Below are 20655 nucleotides of genomic sequence, written 5' to 3' on the forward strand. Positions count from 1 at the left end.
GCTAAGCTCCAAACAGCCACTACTGGTGCTGCAAGGAGCCATCCTTATCAGGACAGGCAAAGCCATGCTGTGCTTTGAAAGTGGCCAGTATCATGGCACAGCTTGGGTAAAGAGTGAACCTGGGCAGATAATGAGGAACATTTTCATTGGGAACATGCTTGTGAAATCCAAATTGCAGTGTGATCTGCCATGCTCCAATGCGGTGCTGCTTTTCTTGTGCAAACAAGCTTCAGTGTCCGGGAGGATATTTTGTTGGTGCAAGGATGAGTAGAAATGCATGAACGCACATATTCCTGGGTTGATTAGTGGATTAGTACCAGAAGTGGCCCAGGCTCAAATACCTGCTATGTACTGGCTTTAACCCTCTTCCACCACAGCACTAAAGCATGTTCTTATGTTCCTTTGATTTTAAAATTGAATTTTTGGGGGACCTTAGTGTTTCTTTGGTTCCACTGTGTGTGTGTGCTGGCCTGAGACAGCCATAGATATGTAAGATATTTGGCTGACATAAAAGCTCTTAGAGGCTCTAATTATTTAATTCTTCAGACACCAAAACTGGATGCAGCGGTTCTCATTTATCTTTCATGTGAGCAATAAGCAATGCCTTCCTGGGGAAAAAAATTAAACAGCTGACGAAAAGGAGGGTCTAGGATGATGTTCAGTAACAATCTTCAGAACAACTGATCCAAACATTTGATTTGAACCAAAGAAATTGACTTGCTACTGTGCATCCTGAGAACAATAAAGCCAGGACTCACACGGTGCATCCATTTGTTTTCAAAATAGATTAGGGATGCTGTTGGACTGTCTTTAGAATTGCCTTCCAGGATGATGAACAGGAGAGAGCACTATCAGGATGCAACATACCTTCTACACATGGATGTGTTTAGGAAATATGCTCTCTGCACATACGCAGTTCTGCTTTCTGGCTGGGCTCCACTCTCCAGACATGCTGGGTTTCCATGTATGACAGTTTGTCCTCTCAAAGCTCACTGGCTTTGTGCAGCTCTTTTCTAATCCCACAGAGGTAGCCGTGTTTGCAGACATCCCAGCTAAAAAGGGAATTTTGTTCCTCATCTAGACATAATGAAGAACCAAGAACACATGGAGCTCAGAGGATTCTCTCAGCATCTTGGCAATGGGACAGGATCAGGAGAAACCCGGAGTGGGTTACTGAACCGTCCCTAGCACCACCTCGGATGCTCATACTCTGATTTGACATCTGGATGCTCAAATGATCAGTGTCTCCTCAGGTGTCACCCAAATGAGGTCTGCAGTGATATCATAGGAGGCAGGAACATGATGGAGCAGGGGTGTCTTGCTGTGACCCTTGGTGGGCTGTGGTTTTAATGATCTGGGCAAACAAAGATTGCATGAGCCAGTCAGAGTGCAGCTGCAAAACAGTCAAAATAGGTTCAGTCTAAAGGCAAGAAACGAAAAACACAAATCTCAGTTATTATTATCCATTTCATCCTCAATTTGCGTATAATAAATATCTCTTTAACAGTAAAATATACATCAACTTGCAATAAATATCCACTTTCTATGTATAATGTGTATCTAGGTTAAGCGGTTATAGAATAGATACTTATCTTATTGCATAGTTGTTTATTTAAAACATCTTTAATGATGTTCAATTAACTTGATAACCGTCCTATGAAATTTTAAGTGACTTCCCTGTTTCAGGTCCTTTAACCCCTCCCAAAAGGACTCCAGGGAGCGACGGAGTCCCATGTTATACAAGGGGAAGAAGACCTGATGGATTGCATGGGCTCATCCATAACAGTGGGAGATTTGTCTGCACAGCACATGTGCTGAAAAACAACCCGGTGAAACGCATGAAAATACTGTCAATGTGCTTGGATTGCAATGCTGCTTTTAGTCCTGGCCCACCAGTGGCAGGGCAGCTATGCTGTTTGCTGTGATTTACTTAATTCAGTGTCATGCTGACAGGGGACATCTGAGACACTACAAGTGCCTTGCTCAAGCATGAAGATCTCGTGACACCACATGTAATGAAGTAGCACATTATGAGGTGCTTTAATTTCAGATTCAGAGGGTAGCAACACTACAGGCTGAGAGCAGAGACGTGTCCTTGACTCAAGCAGCAGCACTCAACTTTTGTACGCAAGATCCCTGAGTTCAAATGTTATCACTTAGCTTTTACTTTGTAACTGGTCTATCTCTGCCACTAAATGAGCTAGTTTAATTCTGCAACATGCTTCGTTAATGTGCGGCCAAGGGAGCACACGCAGTTTCTCCATGGTAATTGCAAAGGGACTTATAAGGAGTAGAACAGCTTTCGACTCCCTAGTTATGCTGTCCTCTTGCAGCTTCATGGAGATAATAGGGACCAGGACTTGGAATTTGCTGGGAAAGGCTGTGCATGGTCAAAACATCTATTTACTGAACTATCTGTGTTGAACAGTGTGTGTGTGTTTTTCTGGAAACATTATTGACCCCAAAGTTATTTGAACCCAAAGTTCTTAGCAGAAGGGTCAGCCTGCCCTCCCGCCCCCATGCATTTAATGGGACTGCTCCTTACATCGTCCTCCTTAATGTCTCCTTTAGCCTGTCCATGCCCCTCTGCACTCAGGGTGCTGTGGGCACTTCCCTATGCTGCTGCCCAGGTGCTCGGATGGTTAAGTTCCCACAGCTGGGCTTGTCCTGTTGAATTATTTCCATGGGTCTTACATAGAGCCATAACTGGCCCCACTGGGCGTCAGGGAAGGCAGGATACAAGAGAGTATTTTGTGGGGACAGTCCAGGATTATCCAGGCGGAGAAAGGCTAAACGCCTTGATAGATCTTGTCTGCCTCTAACTGTAGCAATTTGAGAACTCTCCCTTTCAGGAAAGATCAGCACCTTCCAGCCTTTGTGAGGTCTCACATGACTATAAGAATTGGACTGTTTCCCTAAGGTCCACTGCAAAAAGACCATCTTCAGCTCTTATTGTTAGTAAATGAGTTTATTTTAATTGTGTCCAGGCTTTTTTGTTGCCTTTTGTTTTAATTCGTTAGAATGACCAAAATGGTCCTATTGTTTCTGCTTGTTGACGACAGTGATGAGCCTCATTCATCAATCTGGCTGAAGTTATTATGCCTTTAGGGGATTAATAAGGCTCTTTTCCCCCCTTTTGAATAGGAGGTTATTTCTCGGTCATTCATCTGAGGAATGCACAACTCTGAAAGAAAGTAAAAACTGCTAGGAAAACAGGAAAAGACAATTTGTACGGTATTGTGTAAACTACAGATATTCAGCGTGAGCAGAAAGAAACCATTCATGAGGGGAGCTGCATAAATTACTGCAGTTCTCAGGCTGCTGCAGGATGCAGCACACGGCTGTAATTGATGAGACTATTAATAATCCTGCTACAGAATGAAATTGCAGCCTTACCTTTGCCAAGTCTGGCACTGCCCATTCCACACTTTGGGTTGCTTCCGAGAGAAAGACAGTCACAAAGAAAAAGGATGCGTCACATGGGCTTATGCCTTTAGCTTTTCAAATGCAGGCACAAAATGTGTGTATGCAGCTTGCTGTGTTCACTAGTCTCATGTTTTTGCTTGCTGATGGTAGTCATGTGTGCAAGCAGGTTTTGACACACAAATATTTGTGCCTGTGATGTTGGTGAGCAGCTATCCAATCAGCATACAGAAGAGCCCCAGTATGCATGCAAATATGGGGTGTGCACTTACTATACATGCAAGTCAATAAAGCTGGTGAAAACACTTACTTTTTTTCCTCCATGTAAAATTTTGAAATAAATGATTTTATTCTAAATTTTAATTTTTTTGCAGGAAAATTTTTAAATGAAACTAAATGGAATGTTTGTTTCATTTTGTTTCAAATTGAAATTCTCTCGCTCTCTTTTTTTTGTTTTCTTAAAATAACAAATATTTTAAATTTCATTTTTTTGTTTCCTCCTCTTTTTCACCATTGGCGGCAATAGAAAAACTTGTTTCTAGGGTTTGTTTTTTTCTCCCTTCCATTTTCCTCTAATTTTCTTCAACTCTTTTTGAAATTGCCAACATTTTTCAGTTTGTGAAAACCAAAATGAAACAAAAAATTCAATTGGACATGAAACAGAATGAAAACTAATTCTTTTACTTCATTTCCCACTGAAATCTAGGAAAAATATTCAAAAATGACAACTTCCTATGGAATTTTTCTTTAATGAAACCTAATTTTTTTGGCAGAAAAACTTTTTGACTGTGAATTCTCAGCCAGTCTGTCAGTCAGTCTCTTGTGGCAATCCGGGCCCACAGCACTACCCTGTAGTGGAGAAGGGATGACCCGTGACAGGATGAACTGCCTTTTTCTTCTTTTCTTTCTTTTTTGCTTCTGGTGAGAATGAGATCTACACTGTAAATACAGAATGAAATGGGCGACAGGGGATGGATCACTTGATTATTCCCTGTTCTGTTCATTGCCTCTGGGGCACTTGGCATTGGCCACTGTCGGCAGACAGGATCCTGGGCTAGATGGACCCTTGGTCTGACCCAATATGGCCGTTCTTGTGTTCTTATAAAATGAATGTGGAGCTTCAAGTCTGAGCTTCTTCCCCTCGCTTGCTCTCTGCTCTTGTCTCTGACTACATTGCCCCAACCCCTCTGCTCTGCCAGTGGTGCCAGCTTCCTCCACCCATCTGCATCTCATAAACACGTAGAGCCTTCGCCCAGGCTGTCCCTTACAGAAGGGAGGCCCACTCTTAATAAGGCCTCCTCCACATCCTTCCGTAAGACTCCTCTCAGCCCAGGTGCCCAAATGAAGCTGGCTTGAGGGGCAGAAGGGATCAGTTGGCATTTTCACAGCGCAGGGAGTGTGGTAACTTGATGTAGGCCAGCAGCAAAATAGTATCCGCTAGGAACCAGGAGAGGCCTGTGTTCTCAAAGGGACAACTCCTTCCCTAGGCTATGCCTCAGGTGGCACCGCTACACGGGGCTAGTGGCACATCCCCGAGCTCCTCCTTAGCCTGCGAGCTCTTCAAAGCAGTGGCCATGCCTCTCTGTGTCACTGCCGAGAGCCATCAGGAACAGGCCCTGATCGTGACCTGCCCCTTTGCACTCCCCATTTGAAGGGCCAGATTCTGTCTCCCTTACTGATGCCAAGGGGGGGCATGGATCAGTGTTCACATCACACTCCTCGTCAGTATCCTGGGCCAGGGAAGCTAATGATCCAACCAGTGGACCAAATTCGGTGATGAATCCTAGTCATGTGACACTTTAGGCACATTGCGCATACACTAAGAAGACGACTGATGCAGAGGGTACGGTCCTGTCCTGACCAGTGGCCCTGGAATCCATGTAGAGGAAGGTACTAGTGCATACCAGCCAGGCTGGGAGCATTTTGTGTGGGAAGTTGCTGAAGCCTCAGACTGTGGAGAGAGCCGCGAATCAACGGTGAGCCAAGTGTGCATTGCCACCCACACAGACACTTGTGTAGGTCTGCGTGACAGTGTGTTCCAGAGAGGCAGATTGTGCCATCCATCAGCCTCTCAAAGTCAGCCAGCCATGCCTCTTACAGACATGGATCTTAGCTGTCCTGGGTGCAAGGGCGAGTTTTATCAGAGAAGTGCCAGATGCACAGGTTGGCAGGCTCAAGGCATGTCCTGATCCACATGAAGGAGGCATCCCGGGGAAAGGCTGGTCAAATTCCAGTCACAGCACCCCGCCCATATGCCTCATGTCCACTCGTGGTGGCCAGAGAGAAGTTCAGTGTCCTTTTGAGCCCTGGGGCTATTACCACCCAGTGGTGATGTGATAACTTGCCTAGCAGGAATGGGACTGAGCTGGATGCACATAGTTAACAACCTTAGCCTATTATTAAATAATACTAGACAAGATATCACAGGAGCTGGCTGCAGATGGCAAACAGCAACCCACTGGAGAACTGTACCCTGGAGCACATTTCTCAAAGCTTGGCGGTCTGAGGATGCAGGGTGATGTCCAGACAATCTCTAGTTTAGAGTTAAAAAACCAAGTGAATAGGAATTTTGTGCCTCAGCTTCTTGGCAGCACTCTAGGCTGGGTCCTGTTGCTGAAAAAATAAAATTGTGCAGCATAAGCTCCCAGAAACATACTGTAGCTGAGATCCGGGCACATACAGAGAACTCAGAACGCCTGCTGCTAGGAAGATGCTCCAGCCCCTTGATATTTAGCCAGAGAGAACTTCAAGCTGCTCACAGCCATTGGCGAAACTGCAGAGACTGGGACAGGTGTTTTCTTCCATTCAAATTACAAATATTGCATCTGGGAGCAAAACACCACAGATTCAGGGGCGCTTTTCTGGGCAATCCAGAATACAAGGATTTAACAGTGGGCTCTGGGCCTGTCTAAACTCTGTGATTTCAGCAGGTGCACTGAGTGCTCGCTAGGCTTTTCCCCTGGATCTTTTGTTAATCCCCCCACCCCCTGGCAAAATGACTGATAATATTTTGAAACATACAGAAGAGCATTAAGGGATGCAAAGCACATTGAGAATAATGGGGAAAAATGGTTTGCTACTTTTCTCATATATTAACTTTTGATTGTGGGAATAAAATTACCACCACGAGTACAATAAGGCAAACAACAGCAGCTCCTTCATCACTCATTTCTGTAGGCTCTCAAATTATTTGCAACATCTCTGAAGAGAGTTTTTTTGTGAATATTTAAAGAATTGTGATCATAGGAACCTAAAGTCAAAACTGTTTTTCTCATCTTGTTTTTTTAATAGCAACATCAGAGTACTAAATATACACAGGGAAATTGTTATAGGGTCGCATATACAGTGCTTTCCAAGTACATAGCTTTGAAATACAGAAACAAATTAAAAAACACTCTTGGATAAAATAGTTCACCTGTATGGAATCACAGCCATTCAACTCCCTCTGAAAACCCATTGTCATTTATTATTAGTAATATGGCCATGATATGCCTAGAAAAGGATAGTACAACATTAAACTGACACAACGGTTTAAACCCGTTAAGACTGATACACTACGTACATGTATGTAAGTTTGTGTGTGTGTGTGCATGTAAATAATGTGTGTGTGTAAGTGTGTGTAGTTGGGTGGGTGTATATCCACAAATGGTATATAATTTTTGCAGAAAAATAACACGAGGTATTCCATATGTAAAATTGTGGTTACCAAGTAAAAGATTCCTTACATTAGACATTTTTTTTTGGTAAAAATGAAGATAAACTGTAAACTTTGTTGCACATGTGCTAACAAAGCAATAATAATAATAATAATAATTAATAATAAATAAATAGATACAAACAAAAGATAATCCCCTGGGTACCTAAAATCATCTTGATCAGAAAACTGTGCCCTTAGCGTATGTTTTGTGCAAGATATATTTTTTCCACACATATTAAGTATGTGTCTACAAATGTTGCAAATAAGAAAAAGTGTGTGCAGGAAGCATCATGTGACTTCTGCAATATAAACTGGACCCCGGTTGGGCTTTTAAAATGGGGAGGGATTTCTTACTGGTTTGCAAATCTCTTGCATATTTCATACCTGGTTGAATGACTTTTCCAACTGCATTATATATGAAGGGCATGGGTGAATTATATATATAATGTGTAGAATATTTACTGTTTGACTAATCTTTTAGCTCCATTGCATTCCTTCAGAACAAACTGCCAGTGGAAAAGAAGTAAACTGAAACAAATCTTTAAAATAATATTTCAGACTGTTTGAGCCATTTTGCCAACTGGACAGATGTGGTGGGAGAAGTGGCCACATTTTTAGGTACAAGGAGATATCTGGATATTTGTAAAGAAAGCTGCTCAATGAAGACAATTATTTTTCACTTTGGCTGGAGGACAATAAAACCACATCAGCATTTACCCAAAATCTCGCCATTGCTGAAAGATCTTTCCAAGTGGTGCTAACACCAGTTGCTACCTTTTGAAAATATTCAGTTTGCAATAAATTAAGGAATTAAGTGTTCTCCCACTAGTGATTGGCAATGTTCTGGGTAAGCAGCCAAAAGACTGGATGCTTGTCTGAATCTGTCTGGCATGGAAATAAGGCTGGAAATACAAGCATGAGTTGCCTTCTATTTCCAGATAACACCAGCAGATAAGAGGGCCTTGGGCTTGATCAAAAATCCTGATCTAAAGACTCTCATTGACTTCAGAGAACTTTAGAACAGGCCCCAAGTCCTGAAGTTCTTCCTAAATTTTTCTTCAGCCCTTACTGGGGGAAAATCCCCACTGAAGTCCATGGGAGCTTTTTCTGAGCAAGTAAAAAGGAGGGCTCTGGTCCTTCAAACATTGCCTGATGCAACCAGTCCCAGCTCACATCTATTACAATTGGCAGGAAAAGGCCTGGATATGGATTTGGTACAAAAAGTGAACCAAACTGTTCTGAACATTAGAGTAAGTTCATGTTGCTAGTTTAGCTTCAGGGCAAAAGGACTGGCAGCTTCCTGGTGTATGTAACCCTCTGACTCCGACCTCTTACCTTTACTGAGAGAGCGTCACATGCATTAGGGAGAAAGTAGATTGCTGCACATTTTGGAATCCTATAGCAACTTAATTGTTGTAGTGTATTTGTTTATTCTTTGTCAAATAAAATGAACTGAATGGAAACTGAAAGGGGTGAACTGAAATTGTCTGGCATGACAAACACCACAGTTCTTTGTTTGAACTGCATTATCTGCAATGCACTGAGATGAAAAATCAAATGTATATTTTTAGGGATATAACACACTCAGGGTATATGATGTAATGAAATACACATACTTCTGGCTTACAACCTGTTGTGTACATATCTGGATACCACTGCAACCCATAGGTGTCTTATCTGTAATGTTGCCACGGTCTTTGAGAATTCCTGCAGACCAGCAGACAACATGGCATTCCCTAGTGCAGTGCTACTGATTGGACATAATAATACTTAGTACTTACATTGTGCTAAACATGTTCAAAACAGAATACAGACAGAAGATAATTAATGCTCACAACACCCCTGCCAGGTAGATTTGGGAAGCGTTGTTATCCCCCATATTACAGGAGAAGGAAAAGAGGCAGACAGAGAGTTTAAGTGGATTGTCCCAAATCACTCAGTAAGTCTCTGGCAGAGCTGAGACTAGGACAGGAGTTTTCGACTCCCAACCCTGTGCTTATTCAGCTAGGCCGTGCTGCCTCTCAAAACCTCTTGTCCATCTATAAATTCTGTTGTGACATCACATTGGTAGTACTTTGTTATGACTTTCTGGGAACATGGGCCCTGCTCCCACTAGGTGCTGAGCTCTCTCCAATCCCACTGAAATCAGCCCTATTCACTGGGTCCAGTAAGTGCTTAGAACCTAGCAGAATCAGGCCCATGGAACGTAAACCGAAAACAATTCCAGAAAGAAACATTCTAAGGTTTGCATATTATATTATATATCCCACGTATGCAGCAACAGAACTCTGTCATGGAGTTCTGCTGAAAAGCAGCCCATCCTTTCTGTTTTGAGTGTCAGCAGAATCCTCTGATGGAATGCTAGTCTTAGTATTACACATGGTTGCTTGTTGACGTTTAGTGTCTATTAGTCTATTCACAATAAATATATACCCCACATTCCATAGCGTGACATTGTTGCAAAGCGTTATCTCCCTTGAAATATAAGGCATATTTACAGGAGACTTGCTCTGACATTGGTTGCCTGTGAGTGGAAAAAGCTATTACCCCAAGTAAATGTAAATAAAACTAAAATGTCCAGGATCTTCGTGCTCTCTTTTGATGTACAGGATAGGGGATTTGGTTCTGATTGCAATACAAAATACTTACTTAGGCCTGATCCTACAAACAGCCACCTGAGTAAATTTTCTCACAGGAGTCCCATTAAACTCAGTGGAGCTACACGCATGAGGAAAGTAATTCTACAGCATAAGCATTTGGCTCTTCATTGCTAAAGGATTTGGGGCCAGATGTTCTGCTCGCGACAGCTGAAGTCGATAGAACTATGCCATTTACCACCAGCCCTGGATGTGGCCTATGTGTTCACCAGAAAGGGGATGCATTGAAAGATGATGGCATGCTGCTGTTGTAGGATTCCCATGGAGAGATCTGGCTGAAGGCATAACTTAAATCTAAACAGAAGAATGTACCCACTGACTCCTATCATCAGATATAGAGTGTGGGGGAACCTGTTGTCTTTAAGGGAAAAAGAATTGGTAAGCATCTATTCCACACAACCACATAATTCTACTTTTTTTTTTTGGCTTCCATTAGATACAAGGAATGAATTCAACCTAAGTTGTTGTTTTTTAGTTGAACATATAAAAGGCCAGGACATTAGAATTCTGCAGGTGAACCATCGTATTTGCAGTTTTGAATTCTATGTCTCCTGCCAGTGGGTCTGCTGGCTGGTCCCTTTATTGGTTTGTTTAGCATGCATAGGGATGTGAATATTCTTTTGATAAAGTGCAAGTGCTGTTGGTCCTTACAAATAAGGGAAATTTGTGCATGTCGTTTTGTTTTCTGTTTTGCCACTGTCTGGTCTCACAGTGACCAAATCTGTCCCTTTGTAGACTGTATGGAAGGCTTCTGAAATCATACTTCAGTCTCCTGAGGTCCAATGTATTCTCTCTTGTGGATGCTTAGCTAGATGCTTATCCCATGGGAGTTTGGGCACCTCCTGCTTACCTCATATAGGATACAAAATTCACTCCGTTCCCTACTATAGTATATTCCTGCACTCTAGTTCAGACTAATGCCATAGATGCAAAAATACATAACAATGCTTCAAACATTTTGGAATAAGGGCTTTGAAATATATTTTATGATGTCAAACTGCCATTAGGATTACATTGGAATACCCACAAGTACTACTCAGTGCAGCCACAGATACAAATAAATAGAAGATCAACGGGTAAAGGTACAAAACACAGTCTTCATAGTTGGAAGAGGGTCAACGCTACATAAGCAAAACAAAGGAAAATTCATATTCTCTGTGCTGGCAAGTTTTGAGGGCTGCACAGTTTACACTGGTAAAATACAAAAGCCCCCATATACTGAATCAACAGATTGCACCAAAGTAATCACCCCAAAATCACATTAATCGTGCAAGTTTTGGTTTAACTGCTTGCTTAAAAAAGGTGTTGCTTATTAGGTATATCGCTAATTGTGACCAGTGCCTCTACAGTCTGTTGAGTGCACTAGGTGGTGCTAAGGACTGCTTAACCCTCATTGTATGGAAGTTGTGATATGCTGACAGACTGGGGTAGGACTCTGAGGCGTCCATGCTGGGGGGTCTCAGTCTCATCTCATTTTAAGGTGCTTTACTGGTGTAACTCCACTGACACCAATGGAGTCACTCCTGATTTACACCAATGTGAGCTAGAGGAGAATAAGGCGTATATATATAGAAATAATAATGCTGATTAGTAGAATTATTAATCAAAAACAGGGTAGTCAGTTACGCTTATTAATTAATCTCTCTGCACTACTAAAGCAATCTAGTGTATGTTTGCAGCCTCTCCTCCGTGAATGTAGTGCTTGCATCATTATGTCTGGGATGTCACACTGGATGAGCATAGCACCTCAGTGAATTTGATGTACGAGGTAGAAGTCACGCTGTTACGTGGCCATAGGTTAACACTCCACTGGTGACTGGAGAAAGGCCTGACAGTATCTGCCCCGATGGCAGTAATGTTTTGGAGAGGTGGAAGCAAAGCACTGAATACATATACGTTATATTTCCAAGGGAAGTTTGTTGAAGGTGCTTCAGTCCTTTGATGTGAAATTCTCCCCTGTATAGAGAACAGGAAACAAGGACTATGTACCACTGAAATCCTGCTTAATAGGCTATACATGGGACTTCAGTGGTGCTTAGGAGTGAAGTTCTTTAAAAAGTAGCTCTGGGAGATCCTGGAATTACAGACCAGCAAACTTCTCCCTGCTACAGCAGAAGAATCTAACTAATCACAAAAGAGGGAGTACTTGGGGAAGTATATGTAATCTAACATGTCTGTCTAGCCTTGGAGTTGTTTGAAATAGTTAGCAGATAATGTCACACAGGAGCACAATTTACTTGTATTTTCTGAAGGATTTTGCTGAAGTCACCCATAAAATATTATTAAGGGGAAAATGTCTGATCCCCTAGCCTGACTGTGAGTAGTCTTATTGAAGTCAAGTGGTGTTTACTCAACTTAAGAGGATCAGAATCTGGCCTTCATGCAGTAAATGACCATAGTATCAGGAGAAAAGGTTTGTCATGGAATAAAAACTGATTAGGTGCTCTATGAAACATGATGCTAGTGTACAGCTGCAGCACATAGTGGAGAGAGGTTAGTAATAGGTTACTTTGGGGGTTAATATTCATAGGGAAAATGAATGCTGAGTTGATGAAGTTTGCTGATTAATTGTTTTATAAAACCTGTGAAGGACAGTGAGACACTTAAGCTGGATGTAGACAATTAAATGTTGAGCAGCACAATGGCAGATAAAATATAACATCATGCACATTGACAAAATTCTATTATACTTCTCCTATATGTTACCAGAGTGGCTCCGGAGTGGCTGGGTCTTCTGAGAAAAAGAATTTAGGGCACGAATCAAAGTCCATCAGAGTCACTGGGAGTCTTTCCAATGTCTTCTAAGGGCTTTGAGTCAAGCCCATAAATGTTCCGGTGGAGCAGGGCAAGGAAGATTTCCTCCCAGAGCTCAGCAGCAGATTAGAAAAACACAGGTGCATTTAAAAATGGAGACAAAGTAAAATAGAAAGACAAGTGATTGCATGAGTTACAATGTTTCACGGGTGCAATGTGCACCATTGCCTAGATATGAGGAGTGTTTTCACTGTCTTCTAAAATAATTAAATGTTGAATGTAATACAGAAATTGAGTCTAGTACCTAACGTCTAAATATAGATGTAGCTCTGGATAATCCTAATGTTGAGAAGGCAATTTAGAAAGGGGACTTAGGGGCTTTGGGTTAAAAAAGCTGCTTTCAGTTACCTTGATTTACAGTAACTCCACTGACATTTATTTCATTGGTTACTCCAGGTTTACATCAGAATCACTAGAGTAGAATTTGGTATTTTAGATATGTCAGGTCATATTAACTATTTGTGGTGGATGCTTCAGCTAAAATGATTCAGATGCCACTATCTACAAAATTTAGCTACAAGCCTTGGGAGTTTGATAAGTCATTTGTGAAATGGGGGATGCCCTCTTTCAGGCATGGGAGGAGGGCAGATTTTAAAGATAGGAGGAGCCTCTGAAAACTGTTTTCTAAAGTCTATCTTGAAGAGTCACAAGTTATTTGTCAAGGTGTGCACACAACGGGACACCAGCCAATCTGTAGAAGCAATCCCTGGATAGATATCAGCAGCTGCGACTGGGGTGAAGCTGTTCCCACACCTCGCATTTAAAGATGACAGCCAAATTTAACTTTGGGTTTGATCTAGCTATCCAGCATGTCCCCGCCTGCTACACTACTGCCAATTATCAGAACCCCAATCCTACTGCAAAGGTTAAAACAGCAAATGTTAGTGCATAGGTCATGTTCAAAATAGTTTATTACCCTTAGCAAAAAAGAATATCCCGAGAATGGAAACTAAAAGGATCATGTGATATGTTATTAGTAAGAGATTGGAGCTGATTAAACAAAAGCATAATTTATCGCAAGAAATTTGCCTTCACCTTTTCTGCTTGCGGAATCCCTTTGAGCAGATTGATACATTCATTCAGTTTTATTCATTATACAAAATAATTTGAGGTCTTTTTTACTGGCTGTGTAGTTCTTTATCAGCATTTGCTACAAACGTAATCTAAGACCAAGGAAGTCAATAGAAGGACACCACTGACTTCAGTGGGCTTTGGATCAGGTCCAATGTTGGTTAGTTGTTACTGACCAAAGGAGTCACACAGAATAGTTTTTCTTCTCTGATAAGATGAGAGTGGAGGCTTTTCTGGCATGAATAATCACACACAGAAACCTGAAATTCAGTCTCCAAGAGCACTCACGTCTGACTTAGAAATTCACTTTATGGCAAGAAAACACCAACAGTCACAAGTTCACAGGAAGTAAACACCGAAGAGGCATACCCAGAGCCACAGCCACCGTGAATGCATTTAAAAATCAGACTGAATATTTGCATGCCTGTTTTGGGAAGTACTCTGCAGCTCCACCAGGGAACAAGGACTGTAAAACGCTACCTCACCCGTCATCAAAGCAGTGGCTTTGTGTAATATGGTGATTCATAATTTGCCATGATAAGATGAGACTGATATGAGCGAAATACAACACTGTCAACAGTGGAAGCTTCTCCAACATTTCCCCACAAACTGAGGAATGTTTAAAACTTGTCCCTGGCCAGCCCCTAGATATAACACCATAAATATACAAATAGGGGTCAGAGCACTATAAAATGGAGGAAACTGAGTTGTTTTCAGGGTTTCCTTCTATGCTCCTTCTTGATACATTAATTCAAAAGGTAAAAGAAGTTCTCCGCTCAATTTCCCTGGGCAACCACTATAACACCTAGACCTGGTTTAAAGTGAGAGTAACCCTTGCTGCTGGTTTCAACTGTTCATTTCTGTGAAGCTTCTTCAGTATTTACTGTTTAATGAATGGATACAGGTGCTGATGCTGCATTCAGACTCTGCTTTCAGATTTTCAGAAGTCCAGTCCAGTGCATCTTCTCAGCCTCATATGTCTCAACATAAACTAGAAAGTACTATGGAGAGCTGATCACTTTGGTGTCTTTACAGCTGCAATGTCTAGTGACTGGGTTTGAGGAATGGAAGGGGGGAATCTGTCTCTGCTGATTTTAGCACAAAGAAAATAGTATGAGGTAATTTTTGACAATCTTGGCCAGGGCACAATGGTTTATATGGACCAGAAGCCATGCCACTTAAATAGTATCAGCCGGGGCCATTTGAAATGAAGTCTGGTTTTAAATTTACCCTCCAAACACAGAATGCTCTTGTAGCTGCTCGCTATTTCATAGCAGTGCTGTTACTTGAATTCTGGGCTAAGAGCTGAAAGTATCTGAAGGGCCATGCTCATGGGCGCTTCTACTGATTACTTGCCTGTATGGCTTAAATTTGGGGATTTTTTTTTAAATTTCACAATAACTAGAATGCACTTTGTGAATTTGGCCCAGCAGCATCTATAATTTAACTGTATTCAAAACACATCGTAATTCTGCTTTTGTTTCAAAACAGCCCCAAATACTATTAACCATTCTCTTTCTTTTGAGAACTGTCAGATCCAACTGATTATATAAATGAACATTGCCATACGTTTCTTCTTTAGGTCTAACAAAATCCCTTATGGGTCTTGCTAGCACTCTGGCAACTCTACAATGGATAAGAGAACGGTCACTTTAATGGAGTTTCAGTACCTTCTCAGGGAATCCTCTATAATCAATGATTTATTGGGCGTGGCAAATAATTTGTTCCCTATTGGAAATTTATTTCAAATATATATATATATATATATATATATATATATAAAATAATGTGTGTGTGTGTATATATATATGTTTTAAAGGCAAGCTGCCAAAGTAGAAAACATCAGTTTATTTAGTTCACACTAAGAATGTTAAAGAAATCAGATTTGTAACCCATGACACAATTTTTTTAAAAATGAATATTTAAGATTTTCAAAAATTGCTACAGTACAAAAAGTGTTTGTGTTTGTGTGTGTGTGTGTTTGTATATATATCTATATTTATATCTATATGTATATATGTATATTAACCAGAAATACTGACTCTATCAGAAGTCCCCACCCCGGTTTTCTCTAATATTTCTATGTGTAATTCACGTAGCTCCAGCTTCTTGTGAAGTCTTTCAGATCAGTACATGGCACATAATGGTATTGTTGGCACAGGTTCAGAATCAGAGTCCATATCCCAAACTCCAGATGTTCAGTCCTTTTCCTTTATTTTGTCTTAACTTCCTCTTTCTTCATCGGCTTCTTTGCTTGCACATTTTTTTCTCTTCTCCCATAAATGCGCGCTTTGAAAATGCAGTTTCCTACAGGTGTGTTCATTTTTATAAAAATATATTTGGCACATAGAGTGCCGCTGTTTGAGTCTCCTACTGGTAAACAGAAATAGTAGGTATAGGTAACCCATTTTTTTTTTTTTACAGGTTCACCAATGGAATCCTGTTAAGGATGAAAAGAAAATAAAGATTAAATTATAACGGGTAAATTTAGCCAGAATATATTTGGGTTGAGGTTTTTTTTTTGGTAACGTCTCAGTCACGCATGTTTTCATGAATACTTGACTAGTTCTCTTCCCTACATTAAAACCATCATTATTAATATTTATCCTCTTAAGACACTGGATGCTTCCATCTTTCATGAAACTTAGTACCACAATAAGATTAATGGATTTAAATGAAAATGGTAATTGGTAAGTGTCCCAATGGTAATAGTTCATAGTCAAAGAATGATGTTAGGGATAGATTCTATCACCCAGACTGGGACATTTAGCCTTACTACACAATGAATCACTAAACATCACACAGAAATGACATGCTGAGCTCCTGTGTCTGTTAAAACTGTTGCATCCAAAATGTATACCACTTCATTTGTTGGCCTGCGGTAGCTTTTCTCTGCATACACTGCAGAGTATTAATTCACTTTCCAGTTTCATTCATACTAGACTCCTCCTGTGAAGGACAAAGTAACTTGGCTGCTAGACTCATTACTGTATGAGTAAACTGAGTCCATTAATAACTTACCGGTTGGCTGGAAAGCTACAAGAGCCAACAGTTATGAGGAAGGGTTGCAGGGTAACATGAGAAAGAGCACCAGGTGCTCCTCATTTAGTCGAGCTTGCTGAGCAGAAAAATCCATGTTGTAAATACACAACCACACAGTCAGCTTGATGTAAATGGATAGGCTAAGCCTGCTGGCCAGTAGCTAGCAAATTCTGCTGCTTTCCTGGAGCCTGGGGACCTTTACCAAAATGAGGGACCCGAAGCCCTGATGCACCATGCAGCAGCAATTACCCGACTATTAAAATACCTTAAGAAAAATCTTTTCTGATAGTTTTGCTAGTCATGCCAGAAGCAGTAAACACTTGAAGGTCTCAGTAGGGATGCATATTGCTATGTGTTTTCCAACCTAACTTTACAAAACCAAGAAGTTGGGATATTTTGGATAATGTTCTTAAAATACCCCCAGACTTTGGGGCCAGCCTTTCAACGGCAAACCGGCCCTTTTGCACTTTTCTTCTGGTCCAAAGGATCTGCAAAGCAGCTGAATCTCCCGGGCAGCCAGCTCTTAACTCTCACTTAATTCTGCACTCCCTGCCATGAGGGGCCTGGTTAGAGGGAATGTGGGCAAAATGCTACCGCACCAACTGTACTCAATTGATGAACAACGACTTAGGGGGCCATAGTCATTTACTATTGAGGGTACCTTGTACAGGGGCAAAACTGAAGCTAGAACCAGGGACACATAACTAGGTCCTCTGTGGCTTGGGATGTACCCAGACTGTTCTACCCAGAGAATTCCTGGATCTTCAAACCTTGTTAATGGTCACACATCCCTAGCAGCAGTATTGCATATTTCTGTTATGAGATTGATATAGCACAATCATTGTTTTTAAATAAGCATTTCAGATTGGCTTATCTACTTAAACATCTCTTGAAAAGCTTCAGATTTGTACAGCTCACCTAAAACTTGAGTGTGTTTTGGGGGAAAGCCTTTTGCATCAGGCTGCAGCTTTCCAACAATTGTGCTGGTAGAGATGCTTCTCAAGAACAGTGGGAATGATTCAGCAGCTTAGCTGCTCTTATTTTACAGTTTTATCTCGTAAATATGTTTTCCAAAATATAATTTATTTCTCTGATCATCCTTGAATTCTAGACCTTTTCACATTCAGACTAAGCAGCATACTGAGTGGCTTGGCAGATGCGAAGAAGATGAGCACTAACACGATTTTCTAAAGTTTAAATGCCCTAAAGGAATCCATAGAAAATTGGTTAAGCACAAACAATAGAGATCCCATTGAAATTTCTCTTTAGCTGTTTATTTGTCCTTTTCTTACAGCTCGCTCACAACATAATATTCTTTAAATCTTCCATATGGAAATTGTTGCTTCTAATAATGAGCATGTTAGAGTTTGGATGTGCATGTATGTGCTGAATATACATGGTATGCATGTGTGGTTTTGCATATATGCACATATACGTGTGGGCTGTTATTTATGTCTGCGTGAATATATGATTTGTGCTTCTCCATGCATGAGGTGACTACCTATGTATGTGTATGTGTAGACATGATGTATGCATACCTCTTCGTATGGTCTGTGGGGCATGTGCATATGTAATTTTTGCATGTAATTGAGAGTGCATATGTGTGCAAACATGACATGTAATGAGTGCATGTGTGTGTGCATGAGTGAAATTTTCATAACACTTTAAATGCTTCAAATATGCATTTAATTTAGATTTAAGAAGACAAGATTGTATGTTAAATAAATACTGCATCATAATTAAAATATATTTATAGAGGCTTAACTGCCATGTAAGAGATACATATCTCATTTAGTTATTAAACATTAATTAAATCTTCACAATTAATTGATAGTTATTGTCTTTTAGATAAGTATCTTATTAAATCAAAAGGGTCTTTCCTCCGTAATGATTACTCTGACTAAGGTGAATGGAGAGGAACAAGTCCTCAAACACCTTCCTTCTTATTAATTATTGTAGCTTGTAGAGGTCTGAGCATTGTGCTGGATGCTAAACAAAATCATTGTAAGAGACAATCCCTATCCTCATAGAGCTTACATCCTAAATAGACAAGCTAGACAAAGGATGTATCATCATCACGCCCATTTAATAAGGGAGAACTGAGGTAAACAGAGACTTCTGTAAGATCACACTAGGCAACTGTGATAGGGCTGGGACTTGAACCCCGGTTTCTGGGAGGCCAGTCTAGTACCTTCACTGCAAGGCTTGTCTTTCTTTGACTCATAGACTTTAAGGTCAGAAGGGACCATTATGATCTTCTAGTCTGACCTTCTGCACAACGCAGGCCACAGAATCTCACCCACTCACTCCTGTAACAAACCAACATGCTCACCAGCCAGACACCCATTTGGGGTCGGGAGGGAATTTTCCTCCAGGGCAGATTGGCAGAGGCCCTGGGGGGAGTTTCACCTTCCTCTGCAGCATGAGGAATGGGTCACTTGCTGGAGGATTCTCTGCACCTTGAAGTCTTTAAACTACAAATTGAGGACTTCAATAGCTCAGACTTGTTTGCTTCCCATATATGCCCATCAAGCCCTGGGGATGACTGAACTCTATGGAAATACTCCTGTTGATTTCAATAAGCTTTGGATCAGGTTGCCACATCTCAGTTCTGCAGGAGAAGGACTTGTCCATACTAGGAAAGGTTTAATGTATAGCTATATTATTATAAGCTATCCCAGCAAGCTCTCCTAGTGCAGATGCAACTTAGACCAGCAAAACAAGGCTTTTGCCAGTGTGGCTTACACCAGTTCCCTGAGTAAAATAAGCTATACCTGAAAAAGCACTTTTACAGCACAGTGGGAAAAGGTAAACAGCGAGGTCCCCCAAGGATCTGTCCTGGGACCAGTGCTGTTCAACATATTTATAAATGATCTGGAAAAAGCAGCAGTGACAAAGATTAGAGATGATACAAAATTACTCAAGATAGTGAAGTCCAAAGCTGACTGCCAAAAGTTACAAAGGGATCTCATAAAACTGGGTGACTGGGCAACAAAATGGCAGATGAATTCAATGTTGATAAATGCAAAGTGATGCACATTGGAAAACATCATCCCGATCATACATATAAAACGATGGGGTCTAAATTAGCCGTTACCACTCCAGAAAGATCTTGGAGTCATCGTTGATAGCTCTCTGAAAACATCTGTTCAATGTCCAGCAGCAGTTAAAAAAAAACTAACACCATTTTAGGACTCGTTAGGAAAGGAATCGATAAGACAGTAAATATCGTAGTGCCGTAATATGAATCCCTGGTACACCCACACCTTGAATACCACATGCACTTCTGGTCACCCCCTATCAAAAAAGATATATTAGAATTGGAAAAAGTACAGAGAAGGGCAACAAAAATGATTAGGTGGATGGAACAGCTTCCATAGGAGGAGAGATTATAAAGATTGGGACTGCTCAGTTTAGAAAAGAAACAACTAAAGGGGGATATGATAAGAGGTCTATAAAATCATGACTGATGTGGAGAAAGTGAATAGAGAAGTGTTGTTTACCCCTTCACATAACATAAGAACCAGGTGTCACCCAATGAAATTAATAGGCAGTACCTTTAAAACAAACATAGAGAAATACTTCTTCACACAATGCACAGACAACCTGTGGAACTTGATGCCAGGGGATGTTGTGAAGGCCAAAAGTATAACTGGTTCAATAAGAATTAGATAAATTCATGGAGGATAGGCCCATCAATGGCAATTAGCCAAGACAGTCAAGGACACAACTCCATGCTCTGGTTGTCCCTAAACCTCTGAGTACCAGAAGCTGGGACTGGATGACAGGGTCACTCAATAAATTGCCCTGTTCTGCTTACTCCCTCTGAAGTATCTGGGAACAGCCACTGTCAGAAGACTGGATAATGGGCCATATGGACCATTGGTCTGACCCAGTATGGCTGTCCTTATGTTTTTACACTGGTATAACTGTGTCTAACCTACTGCTTTT

At 41.0% G+C, this 20655-nt stretch overlaps 1 protein-coding gene across 4 annotated transcripts in view; it reads right to left on the reverse strand.

The window, feature by feature from the left end:
- Positions 1-1276: 1276 nt before the first annotated feature.
- Positions 1277-20655, reverse strand: part of AJAP1 (adherens junctions associated protein 1) — a 125813-nt gene continuing 106434 nt past the window's right edge. For 3 of the 4 annotated variants that reach the window (XM_050931778.1, XM_050931779.1, XM_050931776.1), the window contains one exon: positions 15458-16102. Coding sequence is in view for 1 of the 4 variants with exons in the window: in XM_050931779.1 (XP_050787736.1) it covers positions 16081-16102 (22 nt within the window). In the remaining 3 variants the exon portion in view is untranslated. Of the gene's footprint in view, positions 1355-15457; positions 16103-20655 lie in introns of those variants that run through there. The other variant, XM_050931777.1, reaches the window with a different exon arrangement.

The sequence above is a fragment of the Gopherus flavomarginatus genome, chromosome 21 (genome assembly GCF_025201925.1).
Source record: "Gopherus flavomarginatus isolate rGopFla2 chromosome 21, rGopFla2.mat.asm, whole genome shotgun sequence".
Taxonomy (NCBI): domain Eukaryota; kingdom Metazoa; phylum Chordata; order Testudines; family Testudinidae; genus Gopherus; species Gopherus flavomarginatus.